Source organism: Juglans microcarpa x Juglans regia, chromosome 2D, assembly GCF_004785595.1.
Source record: "Juglans microcarpa x Juglans regia isolate MS1-56 chromosome 2D, Jm3101_v1.0, whole genome shotgun sequence".
Lineage (NCBI taxonomy): Eukaryota > Viridiplantae > Streptophyta > Magnoliopsida > Fagales > Juglandaceae > Juglans > Juglans microcarpa x Juglans regia.
The window spans coordinates 38,494,616-38,515,116 of record NC_054596.1 but is presented as its reverse complement, the minus strand read 5'-3'; the positions used below and the strand labels follow the sequence as shown (position 1 = coordinate 38,515,116).

At 38.4% G+C, this 20,501-nt stretch overlaps 1 protein-coding gene and 1 long non-coding RNA gene across 2 annotated transcripts; one reads left to right on the top strand and one right to left on the bottom strand.

Annotated features, from left to right (window-relative positions):
- Nucleotides 1–30: 30 nt before the first annotated feature.
- On the bottom strand, nucleotides 31–20,058 carry LOC121250016. The gene is made up of 3 exons (XR_005937685.1): nucleotides 20,047–20,058; nucleotides 19,946–19,947; nucleotides 31–561 (listed from the first exon to the last, which is right to left on the bottom strand). It is a non-coding gene; the product is annotated as an uncharacterized LOC121250016 (long non-coding RNA).
- LOC121250014 lies at nucleotides 6,790–9,682 on the top strand. The gene is made up of 3 exons (XM_041148917.1): nucleotides 6,790–6,935; nucleotides 7,848–8,265; nucleotides 8,639–9,682. Exons 2-3 carry the CDS (start codon nucleotides 7,864–7,866, stop codon nucleotides 9,467–9,469), a joined length of 1,233 nt encoding a protein of 410 aa, XP_041004851.1. The 5' UTR covers nucleotides 6,790–6,935; nucleotides 7,848–7,863; the 3' UTR covers nucleotides 9,470–9,682.
- Nucleotides 20,059–20,501: the final 443 nt, after the last annotated feature.

The window sequence follows — 20,501 nt, the reverse complement described above, 5'->3', positions numbered from 1 at the left end:
TGCAACTGTCTAGTATTATGATTAGAAGAAATTATCTTACTGGATTGATGGAGAACTTGTGGTTCTGTCTTCCATGATTCAGGCTTACAAGTTCTTGTGACTGTAAGAATTACTAGTATTTCCAAAGCTATAGAGGATTTAACATGGAAAACGAAAGAGTAAATACATATCCAGTTGCAACTTGCAACCTTGTTTATGATTCTAGAGCTGAAAATGACTCGAGAGCTGCAACTTGACAAGTCCAATCCTTTATGAGTAGAGTATGAGCACGTTCTTGGCTTGACTATTTTGATATTATATATGCACCTAAACTATTTGGCTCGATGTGATGGCACAGCCATATGGGGTGGATGGTTTGTCCATTTGATGCTAAGTGATCTCAAGAGTCAAGAATAATATGAATTGTAGGTAGCCCCGTAGCCCCCGTCCTTGGCCCCAATTTCTATTCTGCTTTTTGCAATGGAATAAAAATTCCTTCAATTTCCAAATCGAATTGGAGGTTTAAGTCTAGAGATAAGACATAGTGCGAGTTCTACATTATTTACTACTATTTGTACAGAACTTTTGGGCAAAGTGGATCCCATATGACTATTTAATATGAAAAATTCTAAACATAAACTTCACACTTTGCACACCACTCATTTAATATTGTGTCTATCTTTCTCCGCAATAGATCATCTAATTTCATAAAGCCTAGTTTGGGTACTAAGGTGAATACCTCACTACTTATTTATTATTTTATTATTATTTTACCTATTTTTTAATATTATTCAGTACTATTCAATATTCTATCATTATTTTTTATTATTTTTTTATTATTATTCATAGAATACTTGAAAATATCTCACTATCCAAATGTAATAAATCGCAATAAGAGTTTAGGACGGAAGGTGGATTCATGCTTAGACAGCTGCCTCCGAATCCTTTTACAATCTTCTGTCAAAGCAAGCATGCCAATAACACTCAAAACTGCTTCGGAACATAATATACTCTATAGTCAACTCGAGGAAAGTCCTATGCCACGCCCTCAAACCTCTTTCAGACATTTTTGGCCCTTGAAGTTAGGTTGCATCGCCTTAACTTCAGGCTTTTATTCTTTTCATTACTGGGTTTTCTTTTTTGCCACTTGATCCTTCTATAAGATCTCGTAGCTCGTGACTTTTCTTCCATTATCTTTCATAGCTGCTTGATTCCATCTTATTCTTCTCAAGAATGTACAGGTCATCGAGCACGTCTCGAGCTTCCGATGAGTTTTTGGTCAACCTGTTGCCTGCTGACATAGGCTCCCCACCTCTGAAAGCTGCAGCTTCCGATGACTTGCCAACATACAATTCCATTTCTGATGCAACCAAAAAAGATGTTGCTCTCCATCCTGGGTTAGCTGGAGAGAATGTCATTCACCTTATTCCAGTTATATTAATTCTCTGTGGTTTGATTCTCTGGATTTTCTCCCATCCAGGTAAGGTAAATCAAACCACCTGATTCGATTCTCTGTGGTTTGATTCTCTGGATGTAATTCAAATGTGACCATTTTCTTTCTTGCTTTGCTTCCTCTTCTGCTCAAGTAGAGCTGATTGATTTTAGTGTTGTACTTCTTGGTTCTCAACTGCTTATTGGTTTTGAATGTAATTGTTCTGGATGTAATGATAGGAGGTCTCAAAACTAACTAAACTAAATGGAAAATCAAAACAAAGGATAAAACTAATTAAGACCTATCTGGCTCTTGCTCTGGTTCTGGCTCATCAAGTTCTACAATATCTGCAATACTAGTATTCAGTAAACAAGCATGCCCAAACTCAAATATGATTTTAACACACACCTAGACCCACCTTTTCCAATTGCATCCTAAATATATTTAGGTATCCCTTAATCCCCCAACCTGGTGAAGGCAACTTTTGATGGAAATGTCTGATATGATGCAGTAAGAGGTACTATTCTACTATCATCAAAATGAATACTTGATGATTTTTATAGTTGTAATGTATTCATAGTAGTGTGTTTATACACCAACTTTTAAGTAAGAGAACTCATTTGCCAATATTAATGCATAGAAAATACCAATGCTTATAAACACTTGGCCTCCCAGAGTGACCTTTATTGCATGTCAATATCATATGGTCAAAAAAGCCAATTAGACTTGGGAGACAAGTGCTTGACATGGGTCCTTTATATGAAATGAGATGAATGTGGAAGCTTTCCATTTGGCCCAGGAAACTGTCATATCATGTCTTTTTATGCTGATTTTGATGATTCTGATATCTTTAAGATTGGAATGATGGAAGAAATGAGGTTGTGGTTGTGCCTTTTTTGGCCTAAACGTGTATTTTGCTTCCAAGCAAAGTGTACAGATAAAAAAATCAAAAACAAACAAGGTTGGCAAAAGCGATATTTGAGCTTCAAAGCAAAGAAGAGTATTGCCCTGTAAAAGAAAATGGGATGTCTTGCAAGAGAAGACGTATATTCCAGATTCATGCTTTTTTTTTTTTTTCCAAAAATAAATTTGTCCCCCTTTTTCCCCCAAAAAGAGATGTGCTAGCAGGAAAAAGGAGATAGAACTATAGAACAAGAGGAAGAGAGAAAATTAGGTTCGCTAAAATAATAAACTTGTATATCAGTGAAAAGTTAGGAGTAAAATCTATTTATCATCTACTCAACATCTCTTGATGTGTCATGAACTGAATGGTTTAACAGTCGAACATAACAAATAGTCTGCAATCATTTAATACCATATCATAGAATGATAGAATGATGATTACAAAAGGGACGGTGAGTAGCACTACTCTATATATATTTTTTTAAAGTTTTGCGGAGTTCCTTAAGATAGTTACCATCGGTTCAACAATAACTCAATTGACAAATCCTTTGTTTGTAATAGCATAGGAGAGTCCTTATAAGTGCGTCACACGTTTTGAGTATGTTCTGCAAAAGGAAACGATGGGTTGAAAAGAAAATTATGAAAAGTATACATTGCAATATGTAAATTTACATATATTACAACGAAATTCTAGATACCAGAGATTAAATTTTTAAAACAAGAAGGGTGTGAACAAGTCTAATAACCAATGGAATTATCGACATTACCAAAAGCACTACGCATATATATATATATATGTATGTATGTATGTATATCCTAAGAAAGTTAAGAGTACACGATTAGAAGTTGTGCTTTTTATATGGATGTTTCCATGAGAGCATTATAATTCCTATCCACTGAGATGACATCATATAGTATAAAAAAGTACAGAAATGCTACTCGCAACCGAGCTGCGGCACCCCCACGTCATCGCAGTCCAACGTGGCAGTATGAGGAACGACGTCATTCTAATTTGAGAAGAGTTGTCTGTGACTCTGCCCCATCGAAGCCCTTCATCTAAGTTCCATTGAAACCCTTCGTCTTCTCCCCATCGAAAGCCCCATCCCCATCCCCATCCCCATCCCCATCCCCATCGTCTTCGTCTTCGTCTTCTCCCTATCGAAGCCCCCCTCGTCTTTGTCTTCTCCATTAAAGTCACCACCTCACAAAGCCACAGCCCACGAAGCCCCTATCATCTTCTCCACAGTCAGCCTTTGTCTTCTCCACGAACGCATGAACACCCACAAATCATGATAACTTTGAATCCCATGGTCTAAATCTCAGTCCAGATGCTTATCCAAATTTTCCCAAAATCAAAACGGAACTGAGCATAACAAACCCACCCAACCCAAATGCACAGATCGTATAAATTACACAAATTCCCTTCCTGATTTATACCAAAAACATAAAAATAACCCACAATTGAAAGAACCCAAAAGTTAGCAATGACAATGAGAAACTTCTTCAGATCTCTTCCAGTCACAATATCATGCAAGACTACAAAACCTCAGTTAATTTCAATTCTCAGAGCAGAGCAACTTGCAAGAAGAGGAAGCTCGGGAAGATGAACTTCTGGGATTTGGGGTGGAGTCTTTTTTATACAAGAGTAAAAAAAGACCCAGATTGCAGTAGCTCCACCGAGGAACTTTGCAAGCATCTCCATGAGAGATCAGGAGCTTTTCTCCCAAGCAAAAATAATTAAGAAATGGGAAATGAGAACTTTGGGAATTAAGGATCCGAACCCTTGAACATTTTTTAGGGTCTGGTTGAATCTCGAGTCTAAACTTGTTGCAGTGTTGTCTTTCTTCTACTAAAAGACTAGGGACACAGGAACAAGGGAAGTGGTGGAGAAGACAATGACAGTGACTTCGGGTGTTCGTGTGGGTTCCGTGGGTTCGTGGAGAACACGACGACTGACTGTGGAGAAGACAAAGATTGGGCTGTGGCGGGCTTCGACTTCGTGGGGCGGTGACTTCGTGGAGGACGATGGGGCTTCGTGTGGATGTAGAAGACGAAGAAACGAAGACAGAATGAAGAGTAGCATTCGTGGGGATGGGGGCGAAATGGGAACGAAGACAGTGCAAACGACGTTGTTGCTTTGCCACGTTGGACACGATGACACGGGGGTGCCGCAGCTCGATTGCGAGTAGCATTTCTGAAAAAAGTAATGCTTTTTTACTTTTTTTATTTTAACGATAATGGATTCCACTTTAAGTACTATATGTTTACAGACAAACTTATGAATAACAACTTCTCAAAAAATAAAAAATAAAAAAATAAAAAAGAAAAAAAAATGAAAAAAGAAAAAAGAAGAAGACTCCATTTTGGAATTGCAATGTTAAAATTCCAAGCTCTACAAAGACTATATTTTGAGAATCAAATTAGTAATTTACTATGTGATTATATTAGTTTCATCAAACCTTTTATTTTTTATTTTTTATTTATCAATCATTCAACTCTTTATGACCCAAGAAACAACTCCTTCAGCCATTATAATGGGTTGAATACAAGGCATAAATAACATCTTCTATCTCCACTCCAACCTCATGACATCTTAGAGCCTCCATTAGCTAATTCTTTCCTAACATGTCTTGCAACCCACATTTGCATAGATCTCTCATATGTTTTGGCCCTATTATATTAATTCCAATTTGATGGCAATGGAGAAGCATCAAGATTAGTGTCACTTTCGCCAAGGTCCTTTGGACCAAATGACATAAGAACATTGGTAGTGGCTTCTCCATCTTCATCTTCATCTTTAAATTTAAAGAATGTCTTTAAATTCATCTACATTGACTTATGCATCTCTAAATTTTTGCATAGCTATAAATAGTGCTTCTTCAAATTTTTACATCTTGAAGAAGCACTATTCATTCTTCAAACATTATTTTACTATTTTTTTCTCTCTCCTACCCATTAAAATCAACTTTGTAAAATTTATATTAAGATGATTTTGATACATAAAAATTGTATTAAGTTGATAATACAAAGTGGATGTTAATTGTAAAATATATATAAAAAAATAATTTTAGGAAACAAATAAAAAATAAAAAAATAATAATATTTTATTATTATTTGGTTCAAATATGCATAAATCAATGTGAGTTTTTTTTCATATGCAAAATCATTCTTCAAAAATGATGATTTTGTATATGAAGATGCATAAACCACTACCAATACTCAGATCTGGTCTTAAAATAGGAGAATCAGGTTTGAACCCCCCACCCTCTGAAAAAAAAAAAAAAAAAAAAAACAAAGATTAGTGCCACTTTCAATAGAGGTTTTAAGTAATTATTAATTGCAGCAAGGATATGTGTTTATGGCTATAATCTTTTTTGGTGTTTCATTGTTTATTTAGTTAGATGAACACAAAATTAGAAAATATGCGTGTTGAATTATTCAGAAAGCCCTAGTCAACTAGAACAACTACCTGGTTGGTTGCTATTCAAACTCCTAACAATTTCCAGACTCAGTTTTGACCCTTGAGTTCTTTAGGAGACCTTAGACAAATTAATTTCTTTTTAAGTTTAGGACTCTATGCGTCTTATATCATGTTTAAAATGCATATATCCATCATTTATAAATGGAATTTCAATAAAACAAATGCATAAACACATATATTTACTAGAAAAATAATTACGCCAAAAAATACGATGACTAATGAGAAGTGCTTTGACTATCCAAATATCTTACCGAAGAAAGTTTACATATTGGCTGGTTTAAATTTTAATGTGATCCATTAGATTGTAAAATCTTTCTACCTTAAAATAGATCTTACGTATTACGTTAAGCACGTCAATGTGTGAACTTACTTGTATTAAATTTGTATATAGACCTAAACACTGTTCTAATTTGCCAATGAGAGTTGGAAATATTCAAATTCATAAGTTGGTTTGGTTACACAAAATCAAACTATCTCATCTCATATAATCATTACAAATTTTCTAAATTTTCACATAAAATATAATAAATAATTTAATTTTTTTTAAATCTTAAAATAAAAATAATATTATAATAATATTTATTCAACTTTCAAGAAAATATCTCATTTTCTCTGCATAACCAAATGAAGCCTAGTTTTAGAAGTCATAACCCAAGGAAATAATGATTTAGAAGAAATTAAATACTTGGTGATTGCTTAAGCGTGACTGAACTAATCCAACACTCATCCTATGGTATATAATTTAAATAAATAAATAAAACGCACAAAATGCCCAAGAAACCCAATCACTTTAGGCTTTAGCTTTTTGAAATTGATAAAAATAGTATTATTAGAATTTAGGACTATATTTTCTTTAAAAAAAAATTGAAGGTTGGAGTGCGTGTAGTACAAACACGGGCTTACCAATAAGAACGAGACAGTTGGCAGTTGGCAACTTGGCATTGAAAGCATACCTTATTCGTTGTTTATTAAGCTAATTTTCCTCTTTAATAATTTAATATTTCCAAATCCAAAAATAAATATAAATAAATATTCAATTAGCAATAAGCATTAAAGCTTGTACAACAACAACATCAACAATAATCTCAGGGAGAGTGAAAATTTTGTGTGATTAAAGAAGGGCTCTGAGAATCGAGAAAGGTCAGTGAAATCTCTTCATCGCTGTTATTCAATTCATGTAATCTTGGATTTTTTTTGGATTTTTTTGTGGTTCAAAATTTCTCTGTTTTTTTTGGGTATAAATATTATTGTGTTTCTGGGAAGTTCTGATTTTGGATTTGGAGCCCAATTTGATTGAGTCTCCGTTTGTTTGCTGAGAAAACGGAGGAAAAGGATAGGAAATCCTCTGCCTTATAAACATTTTTTCCGTTAGCATTATTTTGCTGTTTGTCTGTACCTTAGATGATTAATATAAAAAACCTGAGCAGAAATTATATTGAGCTTACTCAGTGATATTTATCTTTTTTAAATGATCAACGACAATCTTGAAATTTGATATTCTGAATTCTCGTGCATTTTCTGAGCAACCAAACATAGCAGAACTTAAGTTTCATTTAATTTTCTGATATATATGTGTCGTGTGCGTTGTGAGTGAATGTCATGTGTTTGTTCTTCTCTGGTCTCTTGTTTCTCTATTAAATTACAGGAGCTACAGGTGTATTTATTCTTGATACTCTGTTTGGCTGTTGAGAAAAGGTAGGAAAAGGAAAAAGATCAAGATTTTGAATCTTAGATAATCTATTGATACGGACCCGAGAAAACCAATAACATGCCCATATAATCTGGTTCTTGTGTTCTTTTAATCATAAATGACAAAATAAATCAAAACAGGAGAATAATAAGTTCGTAATTTTGTTTGGTTAAATATGTATTATAAATTCATAATTTTGTTTCATAAACTATGTACTCCGTGATCAGTTTTTTTCTACCCTTTCTTATGAAATTGTATCTTGTTTTCAGCTCATAATTTAAAATTTGAATAATTTTAGTTCTGCCCAGTTTCTTGCATTCATTGTATCATTGACAATAGGTGTTCTGGACTGGATTTTTCAGAGTAATCCTACTGGTGATGAGGCTCAAGAAAGGGAGTAAAGTGGAAGTATTGAGTAAAAAGGAGGTACCTTCAGGCTCCTGGCGTTGTGCTGAGATCATCTGTGTTAACAGTCACAACTACACTGTCAGATATGATGGCTGCAAGGTTGCCAATGGTGGGACCTTTGTGGAGAGCGTATCCAGAAAGGCCGTTAGGCCTTGCCCTCCTCCACTTGAAGTTTCTGAGAACTGGGTTGCCGGTGATGTTGTGGAGGTGTTTGACAACTTTTCCTGGAAAATGGCAACTGTTTCACAGGTTTTGAGGGAAAATCACTTTTTAGTCAGGTTGCTTGGATCCTCTCTGGAATTTGAAGTCTTCAAGTTTGACATCCGGGCGAGACAGTCTTGGCAAGATGACAAATGGGTTGTGATCGGAAAGGTAATTTGATACCAATATATTTTAATCTGCACTTTCTTCTCCAATATTCCAGTTGAATGCATTCAACAGTGTGGTGTGTTCCCCAAGTTTTCGTTGCATTCATTTTGTTTCCAATTGATTTGTGTTTTTGCATTGTAGCGTCTGCTAATATTTACCAGAAAATAGATAATTTTCAGTCTCATAAAGAGTGTGAAGTTGAGCTAGATTTCTCATTCTCAAATACGGAATGAAAAAAAATTGGCAAGTTATTTAGTTTAGAAAATATTTGTTACCTTGCAATCGATGCACATTTTCTTACAAGTGAGTGCTGACCAACAGGGCTTTTATATGTGTTTTATGTGTGAATTTGTGCTTCTTTTGCTTCTGCATGCAGGGTTCTGGCTCTTTTGAAGATGAAAAACGTGATAAAAATTCAACTCTGAAGTGCAAGCTAAAATTAAGCTTTCAGAATAAAAACACAAGGATGAATCTACGTGATCATTTCCCTGTTAAGAACAGATTTAATTTCCAGGAGTCCCATGTTGTTTCTTCCAAAACTTTGAAGAGAGGGTCACCCTATTGCTATTCTCAAGCTGAAGAGTATACTGGAGTTTCCCTGAAATTTAGAGCAACAGAAAAAGAAGGCAGGTGCCACCGAGTGGAGGCTGCTAATTCGTCCACTCTGCCCATGCAGGTAGATGCTGTTGCTTTCCCGAGAAACATGCAGGGTGAAAACTTCAAAAATGCTTCCCCTAACAACAGAACAACTGGGATTCCTGAAGTGGACGTTGCAAGGAGGAGACAAACTGGCACTGTGGGGTGTTCATTTGCAAACATAGAATCAAATTATGCTGATGATGTTACATGCTCTGTTGGTAGTTGTAGCATTACTAACAACAGTTCCTATAAGGTGCCCCATAATGTTTCTACAGGTTGTATTAAGGATGGTGATTTTCATTCTAGTGATGCTGAATCCTCTTTTTGGTGGAAATATGAGGAAGGAAATTGTCTCCTTCCTACAAAAGGGGAACTAGCAGCTGAAATACATAGGTTAGAGTTGCATGCCTACCGTTGCACTATAGAGGCATTGCATGCATCAGGACCTTTAAGTTGGGAACAAGAGGAATTGGTGACAAATCTTCGTCTTTCACTCCATATATCGAATGATGAACATTTAATGGAGCTAAGAAACTTAAGTTCTTCTCCCTGCATTCGAATTAGATGACAAGAAAATCTGGGAAACTTTTTTTTTTCATTTTTAATTTCTTCTTCTACTGTAGGATCTGATAAACATTTGTTTTAATGGCCTCACTTCATTGTAAGAAGCAAGATGAGATATTTCCCATTTTTGTTTTGTTTTGGTTTTATAATAAAGAGTGGTCTAGTTTGAATTGTATGTACCACAAACTATGCCAAGTAATAAATGTTTCTATCATCATCCTTGTGTATAAGACTTTGTCTTCTTTTTTATTGTGTGCTTGTTCTATTAGCCATGCTATTATTTCTGTGTTCGGTATCTTCTATGTTACCAAAGAAGTATACCATAAAGATGCAAGCAATTGGCAGATAATGAGGATTGTATAAAAAGAGATATGCCAGATCAGATTTCTGCTTTACTATGTGAATTTATAGTTGACATGTGAACTAGACATATGATTTTTATATTTATAGCAGGATCTTATTTTCTCACTAAGGGCCTCTGAACATTATGCTTATGACTTTCCTACACTTTATGCCATTTTTCTCATTAAACTTTGTTCCATATAAAGGGGTTAATATGATTGTTCTCTTCCACGGTTCCTTGAGTAGAAAGAGAGCTATTCCTCACTTTCTATGTTTATATGACAATGTCATGGGATTTATCATTTGAAATGAATTATCGCTATACCGTTGGCATTAGGCAGTGTGACAAATTTCATTTGGGGACATAATTGATGCTTCCCCTGTATTTTCCAGGGCCGAAGTAGGAGGCTTGTGCTCCTCACTCCTAAATTTCTAAAGATGATTCTGGGGTTTGCTACCTTCCTCTCGGTCTATTAGGACATCTGATGATGATCAGCTGATTTTGTTAATTTCTGCGGTCGCTGCATTCTTCCATTTCAGGCCATCTGTGAGCCTTGGATATCTGTGTTGCTGAAGGATGTAAGACCAGAATCTTGTGGCTGCCATGGGATGACCTGATATGTGGATGCTTGAAGGTTTTCTTTCTAACTTTTGCTTTAACTTGTCTGTATATGTCTCACATGCAAGTTTCCTACTTTTTATACCTGAGCCTGAGAATACGTAGAAATTAAAGCCTGGTACTTGGATTTGATCACATATACCTTGACATGGGGGTAAATTCTATATAACTGGCAGAATTCTCTCCTTATGCATACACTGAATTGTCAAAAAGAACACAAGCTATATGAAGCTTGGAACTTCAATTCAATAAGGTTATAGCCTTAAAAGTTTGGGAGATTGAATCAAGACTTCGGTTGTTGTTTATCTTACCTATAAAAAGAAAGACTTCCGTTGTTGTGATGATATTCTCTTCTCCAATAAAAAAATTGATGCTCTTGGTGCCACCTCTTATTGCTTGCTATTTATCTACTTTTTGGAACATTTTCCAAGATGCCTGTGAAAGTCTTAAAATATAAGCTTGACACCAGCAATTACATCATTGAAAAAGAACAAGTTTTCAGACTTATATTATTCTTTCTTGATTGTCTGAGCATTTTTTTGGTTCTCATTCCACAAGCTGTTGGCAATGCTAACTTTTGCCAGCTAGGGTAATGCATAAATTTTTTAAGCTGTGTTCTTATGGATCATAGTTTCATACTTTGATGAAACTGATTAATGGAAATGCTCTGTTTCTTTGGGAGACTAATATTAGTTGAGTAAAGCTCCCTGCCGGTCAGGTGAATTCCCCAATTTTACACCAGCCAATAAGGATCTGCCATGTAAGCATTGCAGCAAACACAAGTTTTCACCCAATGTAGATTACACTTTTAGTATTTTCTTTTCGATGTCTCCCCCTGTCTCTCTCTCTCCAAGCAAATACTCTGATTTTGGTTTCCACCTACTGAAAACCAGGTCAGTGGCCTCATGATCTGCCAGGATATGGCCCTCCTCCCTGACCTTCTTCAGCCATTTTTGTACACTCCCTCAAGCTCCAAAGATCAAACAGCTGCATAATTTGAGGAGTTCTTTTACTTTTGTATACCACCCCCCCCTAAAAAAAGAAGCCCATTAAACCTCTATGTATACCCTTTTTGTCTACTTGGTTTACTTTGGATGGTTTAGGGTATTCATTGTAAATGAAAGATTAGTGGGGCAATCGTGTTCGTTCTTTATATATTGAACAGAATTTCTGGGTTGAGCTGGGTTGTTTTGAAGTTCATAGTCTGATCAAAGTTAATACCATGTTTGAGCTTTTGTTTGGTTGCTTTAATCTTCTGCTTTATTGTGCATATAACGAGTAAAATGATTCTTAAAAGATGGGCTTTCCTTAGTTTTTTAGTTACATCTTCTAAGAAAAATTTTCGAAAAACTCCCCACCTTAAATTGTCACTCTACCTTATTTATCAGAGAGAGAGGACCAGGGTGGTAAAAATCTTGGAGGATTTTGTTGGGTCTAACAGAAAGAGATCAATTGAGTTCTTGATTCATTTTTATTTTTCCATCTGGTTTTTATTCTAGAGTTAAGGGCTTTGGTTCAATGGAGGGTTCTCTCTCTCTCTCCAGTCAAGTATTTGTTTGGAGACAATCGGAGTCTGGTTTTGGCAGAGGAGAGAGTATTTCCTTGGAGAGAGAGAGAGAGAGAGAGAGAGAGAGAGAGAGCATATTTTAGAGAGAGAGGGGGGGGGGGTTGCAGGCGACGGGGGTGGGGGGAGGGAGAGAGAGATAGAGAGAGGGGGGAAGAGATCGAAATACCAAAAGTTTAATCTACTGCATGTGGGTGTAAACTCGTGTTTGTTGCAATGCTTACGTGGCAGATCCTTATTGGCTGGTGTAAAAATGAGGAATTCACCCGACCGGCTGGGAGCTTTACTCTGGGCCAGATAGATGTACCCAAATGGTAAATCCTCATTATAGTAACTCATATGAGCAGTCCTGTAGTTTGCACCTAAGCAGGCTATGACTACCAAGGCATATCACACAATTACTGTCCCAAGTTGTTTGCATAAATGAGGTCCTAGCCAAGGTTGTATAAGCAGCTAAACATGGGCAATACATAAACCACTGACCGAGTTATTCAGGTCTTTATATTGGGCTTGTTTAGGCCTGAAATCTGTTGATCTTCAACTCGGTAAGAGATTGGCCAACTCTCCTGGTGAACCAGGTAACTATGTCATGTTTTCTTTGTTGTTGTGATGGCCTATGTCTGTTCGGTTCTTTCTATTGCAGCGTTCTGAATCATTTAATGTTACATTTGATCTGACAGAGAGTATTGATAGTCCTCAATTTCTCTTTTCCTTGTATATACATGATAATTAGCCAGGTTGAATAGTTTTTTGCTTGAACCAACGTAGGAAAGGTTTGCTTCCATTAGGATTTAGATCAGACACAGAATGAAGAAACATATGGTTCTGTCCTAATAGCGAATTGAACTATTTACAACTTTGTTTAGAAGGCCTAACCTGATTTTTGTTTTATCTGGTTCCTGATGCAGTTGTTTATTGTTAGAAATATCACCTTCAGCTTGGTTCTAAATCAATGGAGTGTATAGAACTCATCACAAAGCTGTGGATGGTATTTCCCCAGGTTATCACAAAGCTGAAAGAAACTCTGATAATTGTCTTGTAGCATATGACTGTTTGAAAGAACCACATACAGTCTTTGTAATCTCAGAAAACTTTATACAATTGAAAACAACGATTCTTTGGGATGTTCAGTGAGGGAAGATTACTTAAATGTTTTGAGGCTGGCTGGCTGGCTGGCTGGCTGATCGTGGTTGAAGTCCCCCCCGCCTTATTCTCACTAAAAGAATCGCATCCTTTTCATAATAATAATAATAATAATAATAAATCACGTCCTCTGATATGAACTTGAGCCCTGGGCTTAGGCCATGTTCTTAGGCCCAATCTCTAGCTCAATTTCCAAAACATTGTCGACATTTGTGCCATAGCCGACGACAACAAAAATTAGAAAACCATTAACAATCTGATTAAATATATCATCTCTCATTTAATAATTTTACTTTAATATAAATTAGAAATTTTATTCGAAATTATATTTTTATCTTCTAAGCTTAACTCAATGATATATATATTATATAATAATAAAATAAAGGGGAAGTCTATAATGTGGGTGTGTAAAGCAAGACTAATTTTCACATAATAATAGTTTTTCTACTTGTAAACTGGTGTGTAAAGCACACATTCAATTTCATTGACACGACAAGACTTGATTTGTAAGAAATTTTAATATTAAATTTCTCTTAACAAACCAAGTCTTGCCATGTCAACAACATGGAGAATGTGCTTTGACTTCCAAATAGAATTTCTCATAAAGACATGGAAAACACTATAGACACAAAGGGATTCCATAGAGGAATCTCACGCACATCTCCCCCTATTTTTTTTTCTTTTCCTTTCTCCCCCTCCCCCCATTCCTGCCCCCTACTCGCTCCCCGTGCCGGCCATGGTGGTCGAGGACCACCTCATGGTGGACAGAAGATGTTGGTGGTCCAAGCGGCACTGTCGGCATGGAGCACCGATAAGGAGGTTATCGAGAGAGAGAGAGAGAGAGAGAGAAGGGCTCTGGTGGCTGGGGGAGAAGCTTACGTCGACGAGGGGCTGGGTGTGGTGGCGCAGTTGGGCTATGACGACGGCGCTGGCAACGGCGAGAGGGAGAAGCTGTGTGAGAGGGACTCGATTTCGGGAGGAGGAGAGGGAGAGGGGTTGCACCGGGGGGGGGGGGGGGTTTGGTCAGGAGGTCACTGGTGGGGGGAATGATAGCTGGTGGTGGCCGGCGACAAGCTGTGACGGCGTTGCTGTGGCTGGAAGATAGAGTCGGGTGAGACACACAACTGAAGGGGGAAAGAAGAGAGAGGGAAAGTGGGGGAATGAGGGGCTACAGAAAATGGACACATGGCACACTGATAATGTGCTATATCAGTATGCGGGATCTCTTTGTGTCTCTAGCAGCCCTCTAATGAAATAGTTGATGGAATGCATGGCTTTATAGAAGTTGGTATTTAGTAATGGTAATCATTTGGTCCGCATGACTAAATTGAAAAAAGAAAATTTGTAAAGAAATGGTTTGGTTTGGAGTGGAGTTGTAACTTAAAACTAGGGGTGGGCTCCGACTCCGACGGAGTCAGAGATGTCATTTCCGACCTCCGACTCCGACTCAAGTCGGAGGCGGATTTTCCCTCCGACTCCGACTCCGAAGATAGTCGGAGTCCGATTCCGATCGGAAGTCGGAGCTCCGAACTCCGATCGGAACTCCGATCGGAGGTCGGAGCCCCGAACTCCGATCGGAACTCCGACCGGAGTTCGGAGCCCCGAACTCCGATCGGAACTCCGAACGGAGGTCGGAGCTTTGACTCCGAACATAATTTCCGAACTCCTCACAAAATTTTGTTTTTTTTATTATTATTTAAATTTTATTGTTCAATTTCGTTTCAGATAGTGAGCAACATATATATATTTTTTTAAAGTGAAACGATCTACAAATATTTGGTTTATTCAAGAGTTTTCAATAATTTAAATATTCGTTCTGATTTTGTTACTGAATTTTGATTATATCTTTAATTTGTTTTATATTCGCCTGAAATTTAGCATTAAAAGTGCTCATGACTCATGAGTTGAAAATTACATAAATTTAAAATTTTATAAAAAAGAATGATGGTATGAATTTCTATAATTCGATTAATTTCAGTTGGATAATAAATTCTAAACGTTTGAGAGAGGATGAATAAGTACTAATAGAAATTAAAGAATAAAGAGTACTTATCTCACGTCTTTGCTCGGGATATGACTACATAAATATAACTATATAAATAGTTTAAAAAGTAAATAACATGTATGATGTAGCCATAAGTTATAACAGTCTCATTATTAACGTAATAACAATATGACTATAATTTGAAATATAACTACAATTCGATTAAACACGGATTTCAGTCAAATAATTTTTGTTCCATTGGTCATGCCTGAAATGAAGATAGAAAGTAGCAATCAATAGATGAAAAAAAATTGATAATAAAAAATTGAATACGGTAAAAGAATAATTTGATTCTTACCAAGAAATGAGGTTCTCCCAACTCCATCCCAACTCTCAAGTAGCGTCCGTTCCAGACTCTCAATCATCGGTAATTATGTTAGGGTTCACAATTAGATCTATAAAATCATAAAAATTAGAAGTTAGAAACATTAAAAATAATTAAATCATCATTTAAAAGCATATAAACTTACCCGATTCAAGCCTATAGCTCTCGGCATCAACGCCAACGGTATCTAGTCAAATAGGCGTTTCACTTATCCAATTCTGTGTGCAAACGAGGGCCTCCACGGTTGACGGTGACAATGAACTCCGATAAGCATCCAACACGCGACCTCCAGTGCTAAATGCCGACTCTGAGGCAACTGTAGTGACAGGAATGGCTAGCACATCTCGGGCCACACGGGAAAGGACTGGATACTTGGTGGAATTAACTTTCCACCAAGTTAATAACTGAAATACATCACTAGTTGCCTCGACAGCTTCCATAAAATATCGTTCAACCTCAGATATACAATGCATAATATTCCTTGTTGACATGAGTTGATGATACTGCTGTATAATACGATTGCCTCTAACCCCTACAGATGGGTCAGTATCACCTGAGGAAACTGTCAATCCTGTCGGCCTCGAATGTGAGGAGCTACCAACTGCGATGAAGGCTGAGCACTAGTACTGTAGTGATGATATAAGTCATCAACATCACTTTTTAGCAATTTAATAAACTCTGCAGCCTTCACTGCCCCGAGGACGGAATTTACCCAAAATTCTAGAACGACCAACTTAACTCGGGGGTCAAGGATCACAGCTACAAATAGCAATCTATTTATCTTCTCAATATTCTCCTAATATTTATCATATTTGATCTTCATCCTCGTAGCCATAGCAGATAACAATCCAGCAGAGTCAGTACAACTATTTTCCAACTGGAAGTGAAGTTCCGAGAGCTCGTTGAAAAATGAGTTCGCAGTCGTATATTTGGATCCAGATAGCCGCATGGTTATCTCATAAAAAGTTCTTAAAAATTCAACAAAATAACTCACACTGGTCCAATCATGTGCGTCCGGCGCACCGAGCCCCTGTCCTGCTGGCTCCAACAAAGCATACCTCAGGCCCCCATCCTCGACCTCCATCCGCTCGAATGCTTTTTGGTACTTCTGTGCCACATCCAACATCATGTATGTAGAATTCCATCGAGTCGGAACGTCCAAGCACAGCATACTAGAACATTCAATCTTCAGATCTTCTGCTATTGCCTTAAACTTGGCAAGCCTTTGAGGGGAACCCCTCACATATCGTACAATGTTGCGGACTCGGGTTATGGAATCATGAACCTCTTTTAATCCCTCAACAACTATGAGGTTAATGATATGAGCACAACATCGAACGTGAATAAACTCGTGGGCCCGAATGACATCATCTCTCACCGTCGTGTTCCGCTTAAACCAATCAATTGCTGTTTCATTCGCACTGGCATTGTCAACTGTAATACACAGCACTTTTCGAATTCCCCAGTCCTTTAAACAATCATCCATCTTCGCTCCAATGGATGCACCTTTATGATCCACAATTACTTTAAAACCAATAATTTTTTTATGCAAAATCCACTCACTGTCAATGTAGTGTGCTGTGATACACATGTAGCAGACGTTCTGTATGGAAGTCCATGTGTCAGTCGTAAAAGACACTCTCTGGCCAGTGGTAATAAACATCTTCCTCATCTCCTCCTTGTCCTTCGCATGCCTCTTCATACAATCTCGCATCACTGTATACCGTGATGGAATGAGAAATCGTGGCTCAACAAAATTTAGAAACTTTCGAAAGCCTCTTTTCTCGACTGTGGTAAATGGCATCTCATCAGTAATTATCATCTCTGCAAGCATGTCCCTCAACATCTTCTCACTGTATTGAGGGATGACCAATTTCTTAGTCTGTGTACCATCAGTGGCTGTAGAAGTTTGGTAACTGAGGTTGGTCTGATCAGTGGCTTGCAATCCCTTCGCTATCTTATATCGTTGACAACCATTTAGATGTGCTATTAACACACTGGTACCTTGCTTCTTCGAATGGCATCCACAAAGTGATCCACAGTAATGGCATCTTGCTACTGGGTTCGCAATTTCACCAGGAATTTTGGTGAAATGCTCCCATGTCCACGACCTCTTTTTAGAAGGTCGTGGTGGTTGATCTTGCTCAATGGGCATCTCCTCCTCTTCGTTGAACATATCCTCATCCTCTATATCAACTGGGAGTGGGAGTCGACTACTCGCACAAGATGTAGCTGCTCTAGATGTAGCTGCCCTAGATGTGGCTCTAGGGGTGGAAGTACCCACCGGTGTAGGAGTTGTAGCATTGGCATCCGCCACATTCCTTTGTGGATGATCATCTCCACTATGTCTAGGATCCATATCACAATCAATGAAGCTGAAAAAATTAAATTAGAAGCAAAAAATTAGTTTAAAAATAAACTAGGCTATTGTATTATACAATAGGACATGTATTATTGTATCATAATATATTATTGTATCGATGTATTATTACATCGAGGTTCGGTTGACTTGCGCTCGACTCAGCGGAACCCATCCAGAGAGGTTCGCTCGATGTGCGCTCGACGTTCGCTCGAGCGGAACCCATCCAGAGAGGTCCGCTCGACGTGCGCTCGACGTGGCGCTCGAGCAGAATCCATCCAGAGAGGTTCGCTCGAAATGCGCTCGACATGGCGCTCGAGCAGAATCCATCCAGAGAGGTTCGCTCGACGTGCGCTCGACATGGCGCTCGAGCAGAATCCATCCAGAGAGGTTCGCTCGAAATGCGCTCGACGTGGCGCTCAAGCAGAACCCATACAGAGAGGTTCGCTCGACTTGCGCTCGACATGGCGCTCGAGCAGAATCCATCCAGAGAGGTTCGCTCGAAATGCGCTCGACGTGGCGTTCGAGCAGAACCCATACAGAGAGGTTCGCTCGACTTGCGCTCGACATGGCGCTCGAGCAGAATCCATCCAGAGAGGTTCGCTCGAAATGCGCTCGACGTGGCGTTCGAGCAGAACCCATACAGAGAGGTTCGCTCGACTTGCGCTCGACATGGCGCTCGAGCAGAATCCATCCAGAGAGGTTCGCTCGAAATGCGCTCGACGTGGCGCTCGAGCAGAACCCATCCAGAGAGGTTCGCTCGACTTGCGCTCGACGTGGCGCTCAAGCCAATGTTCAATACAACGTGCGCTTGACTTGCGCTCGACACCTCGCTCGAGCGCAAGTCTGCAATACAATGTAAAATTCAGGGTTTTGAGCGCCGTGTTGGGACTATATTGAATATTCAATAAAACCAATTCACAAGAATCACAACTACTGGCTCCAATTCATAAGAGACGTGCTTGAATTAAATTTAGGGCTCATAAATTTTGGGCTCACCGTAGGTGGAAGCTGAATAGAGGAGCAACGAGGAACGGCGGCACGGAGGAGCAACGACGAACGGTGGCACGCTGGCACTAGGACGGAAGACGCGAGAGAGAAGGGATGGTTCAGTCACTGGGACGGGAGACGCGAGAGAGAAGGGAGAAAGAAGAAGAAGAAGAACTGGAGAAGGAAGAAGAAGGGGGGAAGGGGAACGTATGAGCCTCATGAGGCTTCCTTAGGAAGACATATGAAACGACGCCGTTCCATATTAAGTGGAACGGTGTCGTTCAATAATTTTTTTTTAAACCCAGTTGTAAAACAACGTCGTTTTACAGCTGGGTTTAAAAAAAAATTCGGAGTCGGAGTCGGAGCTACATGGAGCTCCGACTCCGACTCCGCTTCCGAATCACTAGTCGGAGTAGTTCCGAATTCCGACAACTCCGACTCCGTCGGAGTCGGCGTCGAAGCAGAGGTCGGACGGAGTCGGAATTCTCGAAATTTTGCACACCCCTACTTAAAACAAAGCCGTCAACATTTTATATAGGAATCTCAAAGCTGTAAATTGGTCTAATTTTAGGTGAAGATTTGCCTACTTTTCAGCCACTTTCCGAATTTGTATAACCACCTCATTTTAGTCTACATAATCGCTAATTTGCATTATATAACTCTTTTTTTTTTATATATAAGTAAAAATATTATGTATATCAATAGGATGTATATAAGAAAACACCTAGCTCATTCTAGAGAATTCCTAATAAGCCAAAAAGCCCATAAAACCTTTTCAAAATACACCAAGTCCGAATTGGACCTATCCAATCCCAACTCTTTGTTTCCCGTAAAACTAATTCTCTATCTGAAAGTCCCCCACTACGAGAACCTTGTGGGATTTCTAACCTTGTGGCATTATATAACTCTTAATAACCTTGTGGACATGATTTCTAGTTGAGAAGGAAAAAAAAAAAAACATTTAAAACGTTTGCTTTTAAAATATTTAAATTGCTGAGTACAATTGTGGCAACCGAAAATAAAGTTGCAGCTTCTCACTGGTTGGCACAAATCACAATGGTACTCAGCATCAGTTTTTCAATGGAAATGAACACATCTAGATTCCTTTTTTCCTCTTCTTCTGCAGATTGTAGTTTACATAAAATCCTCATCAAACATTAATTAAAAGGGCAATGGCATCGGTGGCTTTGGCCACTGAAATGACCAACAAGGTCCGTCCAAGCTGTCATTCATTTTGCAGATGCTACAGTCTAAATTGGCACACAATGTAAATGCGTGAGTGGAGTACTCTCAGATGCCTTGGATTTATTTGAGATTGATTGCTGAGTTGCCTCTTTTTTATTTGTAAGGCTTTAAAAGATTTTTAAAAAGTGGGGTTGATAGATAGAAAGCCTACAGATGAGTCATGCATTTATGTGGCTCCACCAAATCCTCTGCCATTGTCTCATTTGCTTCCTTCATGATTGGAACTCCCATGTGATCATGCCCCTTTCTGACTCTGAGTGAGAGAGAGAGAGAGAAAGTTGTGCTGTTAACAGTCCAAAATCCTGACCTAAAGTTCTTAATGTTTCAACCCTATTAGGCCAAACCCCCACCACCACCCCCCCCCCCCCCCCCCCCCCCCCCCCCACCAAACTGTTCCTTGACAGA

What these genes read in the sequence shown, in the direction of transcription:
- LOC121250014 (XM_041148917.1), top strand. Translation starts at nt 7,864, where the DNA reads ATGAGGCTCAAGAAAGGGAGTAAAGTGGAAGTATTGAGTAAAAAGGAG. An exon ending in AATGGGTTGTGATCGGAAAG is followed by an intron (nt 8,266 to 8,638) that starts GTAATTTGATAC and finishes TTCTGCATGCAG; the next exon opens with GGTTCTGGCTCTTTTGAAGA.